Consider the following 6,804-nt stretch of genomic DNA (forward strand, 5'->3'; position numbering starts at 1 on the left):
TCAAATCCTGAAGGTGAACAACTTTATGCTGAAGAGAACCCAGAGGTGGGAGCTGAGCCAGAATATGCTTGGGATCCGTATCAAACTTAGAAGATGGCTCTGTTATTTTGTTTAGTTTATTACCACAAAGACTATTTTCAGTATTTCTACGATAATTTGTAATAGACGAAACTTTAGGGTGAATTATCCGGTTTGGATTTTGAATTTTAATTCAATAAATTTTTAGTAATCAATATTTAAAACCTCCGATTTTATTTTCAAAAATCAAGGCGTTACAATATATATATATATATATATATATATATATATATATATATATATATATATATATATATATATATCACCGTCTTTCTCCATAAAATATCCCAAAACTTGCCAAAAGTGGCAAGTATTTCATAAGTGGAAAGTCCAAAAAGCAGTAAATATCTAGCCAAAAGCTCGTAATATCGATACTTATTTATGGAGTGTATCGATACCACATAGCTAAGCTGAAATGGCCATTTTCTCCGTAAAGCTCTAGTATCGATACGAGCTTAATCCATATTGATACATTATAAGCTGCCTTCTCTGGTAACCTATCTCCAGTTCTGCCTTCAGCTTCAGCTTCAGCAGACAGCTCCCAACAGCTTCCACAACTCTACAGCATCTTATTTTCATTCTCTAAACTTAAGTAAAGACTACATTTTTAAACCTTTCTTTTACCTTTAATTTATTTAATGAAATAAGAAAGTACTCTGTAACATCCTTTCTAATTGAGGTGCTTAAATGTTATATTTAATAACTTAAAGGACTAAAGTGCAATTTTTTTTAAAAAATTGTGCATGAGTGCCGTGTGTGTGCTGATGTGTTGTGTGTGTGAGTGTTTCTTTAAAACAAAGAAAACAAAAAGAAAAAAAAAGAAAGAAACCCATCAGGAGGTTTTCAACGGTAGACACAGAGAGAGATAGTGGAAAGAAGAGGTGGAAGAGTGATTGAAACCACAATTCAGCAGGTAATTTTCACTCCCTTTTGCTTAATTTCGTGTATGCTCTGCATAATGATAATCTGTTGCTGGACAGATTCGTACAGCTCTGAGTTTGTTTATTTTCTCACCCTTTTATGTCGAAATTTACTTGGGTTTCTTCATGAAATCTGAACTAGATTTGATGCTAGTTCTTTTGGCTTTGGAATCACTTGAAAAGGTTAAGAACTCAATTTACTGTGAATTTTCGAATGTTGGTCTGATCCTGAGAATCTGTTTTGTGACAGATTTGCGAATTTGTTGTGTTTGCCTATTTTTATCATCAACACGCCGACCATGTTATTTTTTGGTAATTTTACTGGAGATGTCTCTATGTGTGTAGCATGTGCTGTAAACATTTCAGAATTGATTCCGAAACTAGACTTGTAGATCTTTCTGAATCTGTAAAGATTGTGCCTTAGTTTGGTCTGAGAAAAATCAGTTTTGGTTCCGAAGTTAATAGTTTGGTGATTCTGAAATTCTGGGCAGGTTTTGTAGCTGTGTTCTTCATCAATTTTGTCATAGTTGAATATGCTTACTGACTATGGATGCTGTTGAGTCTCAAACATTGATCAATTGGTGACATTTTGGTGTTGGATATATTGGAAAAGATTGAGTATGTGATTTTTAATGAGCATTCGATCGCAGACTGTTCTGCCGGGTCTGTAGTTTCTGTTTTAGATGTGTAATTTCAATTGAGCATATCTTAGTCATTCGGAGTCCAATTTGGGCAAATTTTATATCTAGATTGATGTACTAGAAGTCTTCTTGCTAGTGGTGGTGGTCTTGTAGTATTCTTTGAAACCTATAGAATGCTATAGTCAGAATTCGATCAATGGTTCTGCTAGAAAGTGTGTGTTTGTGAGATTTTTGGCTTTGAGGTACAAATTGATGAATTTACTTCTTTGCTTTTGGAATTAAACTTTGAGCTCATATGTGCGAAATATTTGTTAGGTTCGGAGACGACGACGAGTACCGCAGCTCCACGTAGGGAGTGACTGCGTTGGTTTTCTTTTTGTTGGAGACCGAGGTGAGTGTTCGATTCATAGATGTTCTTCAATTGGATTGAATTTGTGATATTGGACTGTGACTTCGTGTCGGTGGGCAACAACGGCCAACGGCCGGACTTTGTGTCGTGCCTTTTACTTTGTGTCGATTCAATGGCTTTATGCCAAAATTATGACTTTGTGTCGAGCTAGTGACTTTGTGTCGGATTAAAGACTTCGTGTCGATTATTTGTTTTTGCTTAATTAATGATGAACTTGGATTTATTGTTTTTATTGAACAACATCCATATCTCATATACACTCCTGGAACTCGTTTTGGGTTCCAATTTTGCAGGTATAGGTCGGTGTCCACTACAGGTCACATTTTGCGTTTTTGTGACTCGCTTGAGAAGTGCATGGTTGAGGCCTGAGAGAGTCTTGTCTCCCAGCCCATAGATGATATTTGCCTAGTTTAGTTTTTTTTTATTTGGATAATAGTTGGTTATGTTTATTTCTTGACAGACTTCCGCTGTAGTTTGTAAATGACAATCATTTTTGAGATGTAAATAAAATGTGGCTATTAAACTTCAATATTTAGTTATTCTTGGAATTGCTAGTAGCTGGTTGTTGTTGGGCTGTTGTCGCGTGTCGTATCGGGATAGGCCGATGAGGTGCTATTCCGGAACGGGGCGTGACAGTTTTGGTGTCAGAGCCTAGAATTATCTAGATTCTAAGTGTCGTTGAGCGAGTTGTGGTCTAGTAGTGGACTATAGGAAGTTGTTCCTTTTTGTTGAGGCGAGTTTAGTGTTAGTATATCTAACATGATGAAAATAGTATATATTGTTGCTGTTGTTTAATTGAATTGCAACAGGGAAATGGAAAATGAAGAAGGGGAAGCATCTTCTCATCCAAGGCAAGGTGATGCGACTGGTGGGGTTGCACCGATAGGAGTTCAGGCTGGGGCCAGAGACATAGAAAGGTTTTTGGCGGCTATAGCACAGTATGTTGAACGACAAGCTGGAACTCCAGTTAATCAGAATGTCGGATTGCTAGAGAAATTCAAGAAACTTTATCCAACGGAGTTTGAGGGTACTTTCAAACCTCAAGAGGCAGAGGATTGGCTGAAAACGGTGGAGAGGGTTCTAACAGCTATGGGAGTTACTGACGAACAAAAGGTGACCTTAGCAGCTTTTACCTTTAAAGGGCAAGCTTTAATATGGTGGGAGGCAAGTCAGAGGTTGCTCTCAGCCCCATTACCCAATGTTCAGCCACCTGTGCCACAAGTGATTACATGGGCGAGGTTTGTGAAGGCCTTTAATGATAAATATTGTCCTGAGATGTATCGTTTTTCACAAGAAGCAGAATTTATCAATCTTAAACAAGGGAGTATGTCGGTGGCCGAATATGATGCCAAGTTTAATGCTCTTTCAGCTTATGCTACGGATATGGTGGATACTGAGGAAAAGAAGGGCAGACGGTTTAGAAAGGGACTGGAGGATAATGTTCGAACCAGAAGAACAGCTTATAAAGAAAAAGATTATGCTGATTTGGTTGACATGGCAAACCAGATTGGCAAAGATGTTGAAGAAATGTTTGAAAAGCGGGAACAGACTAAGAGGAGCAAAATTGCAGCCAGTCAAGTTAGGCAAGCAAGCAAATCTGGTGGTGACTACAAGGGTGGAAGCAAATTTCAACATTTGAAGGGGCAAAGTGATTTCAAACAACAAAGTGGACAAGGGCGAGAGGTGAGTAAGCAAAGCGTGAATAGGGAAGGTGGATCAAGTGGTCGAGGGACTTTCTTTCAGTGTTTCCGTTGTGGTTCTCCTGATCATCGTGTTAGAGATTGTTCGGAAGCAGGCAAGGGAATTAAATGTTACAATTGTGGTGAAATGGGGCATATGTCAACACAGTGTCCAAAATCTCGTGCGCCGGCAGCATCGTCAGTTGGCAACGTTCCTGTTGGACGCGGAGCTTCGAGTAGTTCTGTTGGTCGTGGTGGCGGAGTGAGTGGTTCTACTGCACCGGGTAGGGTATTTGCTATGACACGACAGAATATTCAGGCTACTCCGGAAGTGGTGACAGGTACCCTAGTAGTTTCTAGTATTTATGCACAAGTTTTAATTGATCCAGGTTCTAGGCATTCTTTTGTGTCGAACGTGTTCAGCATGCGTTTAAATAAACCTTGTGTGCTATTAGACACTGCTTTGGCGATATCTACCCCCATTGGAGAGGTAGTGATAGTTGGGGTGTCATACCCGAATTGTGTGGTGTGTGTTAATGATAGGAAACTAGAGGCGAATTTAATTCCTTTGGTTATGTCTGATTTTGACATTATTCTTGGCATGGATTTCCTATCAACGCATCATGCATCTCTAGATTGTTTTAATAAAGAAGTTGTATTTAGAATACCAGGTGAGGCGGAAATTAAATTCTATGGTGATAAACATGGTCCTTTGAATGGTATGATTTCTGCATTTAAGGCAACAAACTTGTTGAGAAAGGGATGTCGGGGTTATCTTGCTTTTGTGGTTAACATTGAAAAGAAACCACTAGAGTTGGCCGATATTTCTATTGTGAATGAATTTCCGGACGTGTTTCCAGATGAGTTACCGGGAATTGCCTGATAGGGAGGTGGAGTTTACTATCGAATTGCTACCAGGGACAAATCCTATTTCCATTCCACCTTACAGAATGGCACCAGCTGAATTGCTAGAGTTGAAGATTCAGTTGAAAGATTTGGTGGATAAAGGGTTTGTACAATCGAGTATTTCACCTTGGGAAGCACCGGTTCTTTTTGTGAAAAAGAAGAATGGTACCATGCGTATGTGCATTGATTATAGGCAGCTGATTAAGGTTACAATTCGGAACAAGTATCCTTTGCCCAGAATTGATGATTTGTTCGATCAGTTGCAAGGGGCAGCCATCTTTTCCAAGATAGATTTGAGATCGGGGTATCATCAGATAAAAGTGAAGGACAGTGATATGTCCAAAACAGCTTTCCGAACAAGGTATGGCCATTTTGAATTTTTAGTTATGCCTTTTGGGTTAACTAATGCTCCTGCGGTATTTATGGATCTAATGAATAGGGTGTTTGAGCCATATCTGGATTCGTTTGTTATTGTGTTCATTGATGATATTCTAATTTACTCTCGGAATAAGGAGGATCATGAACGGCATTTGAGAACCATATTGCAGACTTTGCGAGAGAAGCAATTGTAGGTAAATTGAGCAAATGTGAATTTTGGCGTGACAGCGTCGTATTTTTGGGTCATGTAATTTCCAGGGATGGTATTTGTGTTAATCCGAAGAAGATAGAAGCAGTGGTGAATTGGGAAAGGCCAACTAATGTTTCTGAGATCCGTAGTTTCCTTGGCTTGGCAGGGTACTATCGAAGGTTCATTCAAGGCTTTTCTGCTATTGCATTACCCATGACAAAAATTGACAAGGAAGGATGTAAGATTTATTTGGTCTGAAGAATGTGAAAATAGTTTTCAGGAGTTGAAGACTCGATTGGTAACAGCGCCAGTGTTGACTATACCGAAGGGTAATGAGGATTTGGTGATATACAGTGATGCTTCTCATCAGGGTCTTGGCTGTGTTCTGATGCAACGGGGTAAAGTTATTGCGTTTGCGTCAAGACAACTGAAAAATCACGAGCGTAACTATCCTACTCATGACTTAGAGTTGGCGGCGGTGGTTTTTGCTTTGAAATTGTGGAGGCATTACTTGTATGGGGTGACTAGTGAAATTTACACGGACCACCAGAGTTTGAAATATTTGTTTATGCAGAAAGATTTGAATTTGAGGCAAAGGCGGTGGATGGAGTTAATCAAAGATTATGACTGTTCTATACACTATCATCCGGGGAGAGCCAATGTGGTTGCCGATGCTCTGAGTCGGAAGACAGCTGGGAGGTTGGCTTGTGTTCAATGTACACGCGTTGATATCTTTACTGAGTTGGCTATGATGGGAGTAGAGCTGGCTTTAACAAGAACTGATGCTTTGATAGCTCAAATTAGAGTGAGGCCTGTGTTGATTGATCACATTCGGGAGATGCAGTATGAGGATCGAAGGTTGAGGGGATTCAGAGATCAGGTGAGAAAGGGGAAACGGAAAGACTTCACGATTCGGGATGATGGAGTGTTAATGTACGAGAATCGGTTGTGTGTTCCTAGGAATTTAAACTTAAAGATGGAAATTCTGGAGGAGGCTCATAATTCACCGTATGCAATGCACCCGGGAAGTACAAAAATGTATCGGGATCTTAGAGAACATTATTGGTGGTATGGGATGAAGAAGGAGATAGCTCGGTATGTGGCTCGTTGTTTGGTGTGTCAGCAAGTTAAGGTAGAACATCAACGACCGGCAGGTTTGTTGCAAAATCTTCCTATACCGGAGTGGAAATGGGAGCATGTGACAATGGATTTTGTAACAGGTTTGCCGCGCTCTCAGAAGGGGTACGATTCCATTTGGATGATTGTGGATAGATTGACAAAATCAGCTCATTTTCTGCCAGTTAAGACTACGTACACTACAGATAAATATGCTCAGATTTATGTTGATGAGATTATTAGATTGCATGGGGCGCCTGTGTCTATTATTAGTGATAGAGATCCTAAGTTTACTTCTAGATTCTGGGCTAGTTTGCAACATGCCTTGGGTACTTCTTTGAAATTCAGTACCGCTTTTCACCCTCAAACGGACGGGCAATCTAAACGAACTATTCAGACTTTGGAGGACATGTTGAGGGCATGTGTTCTTGATTTTAAAGGCAGTTGGGATAAATACTTGCCGACAATGGAGTTTGCTTACAATAAC

General features: G+C 39.7%; 1 protein-coding gene across 1 annotated transcript; it reads left to right on the plus strand.

Annotated features, from left to right (window-relative positions):
- The first annotated feature begins 1,931 nt into the window (after nucleotides 1–1,931).
- On the plus strand, nucleotides 1,932–4,676 carry LOC131311823 (uncharacterized). Its single transcript, XM_058339413.1, has 2 exons — nucleotides 1,932–2,030; nucleotides 2,858–4,676. The coding sequence occupies exon 2, from the start codon at nucleotides 2,862–2,864 to the stop codon at nucleotides 4,608–4,610; it is 1,749 nt and encodes a 582-aa protein (XP_058195396.1). The 5' UTR covers nucleotides 1,932–2,030; nucleotides 2,858–2,861; the 3' UTR covers nucleotides 4,611–4,676.
- Nucleotides 4,677–6,804: the final 2,128 nt, after the last annotated feature.

Source organism: Rhododendron vialii, chromosome 2a (genome assembly GCF_030253575.1).
Source record: "Rhododendron vialii isolate Sample 1 chromosome 2a, ASM3025357v1".
In the NCBI taxonomy this organism is placed as follows: Eukaryota; Viridiplantae; Streptophyta; class Magnoliopsida; order Ericales; family Ericaceae; genus Rhododendron; species Rhododendron vialii.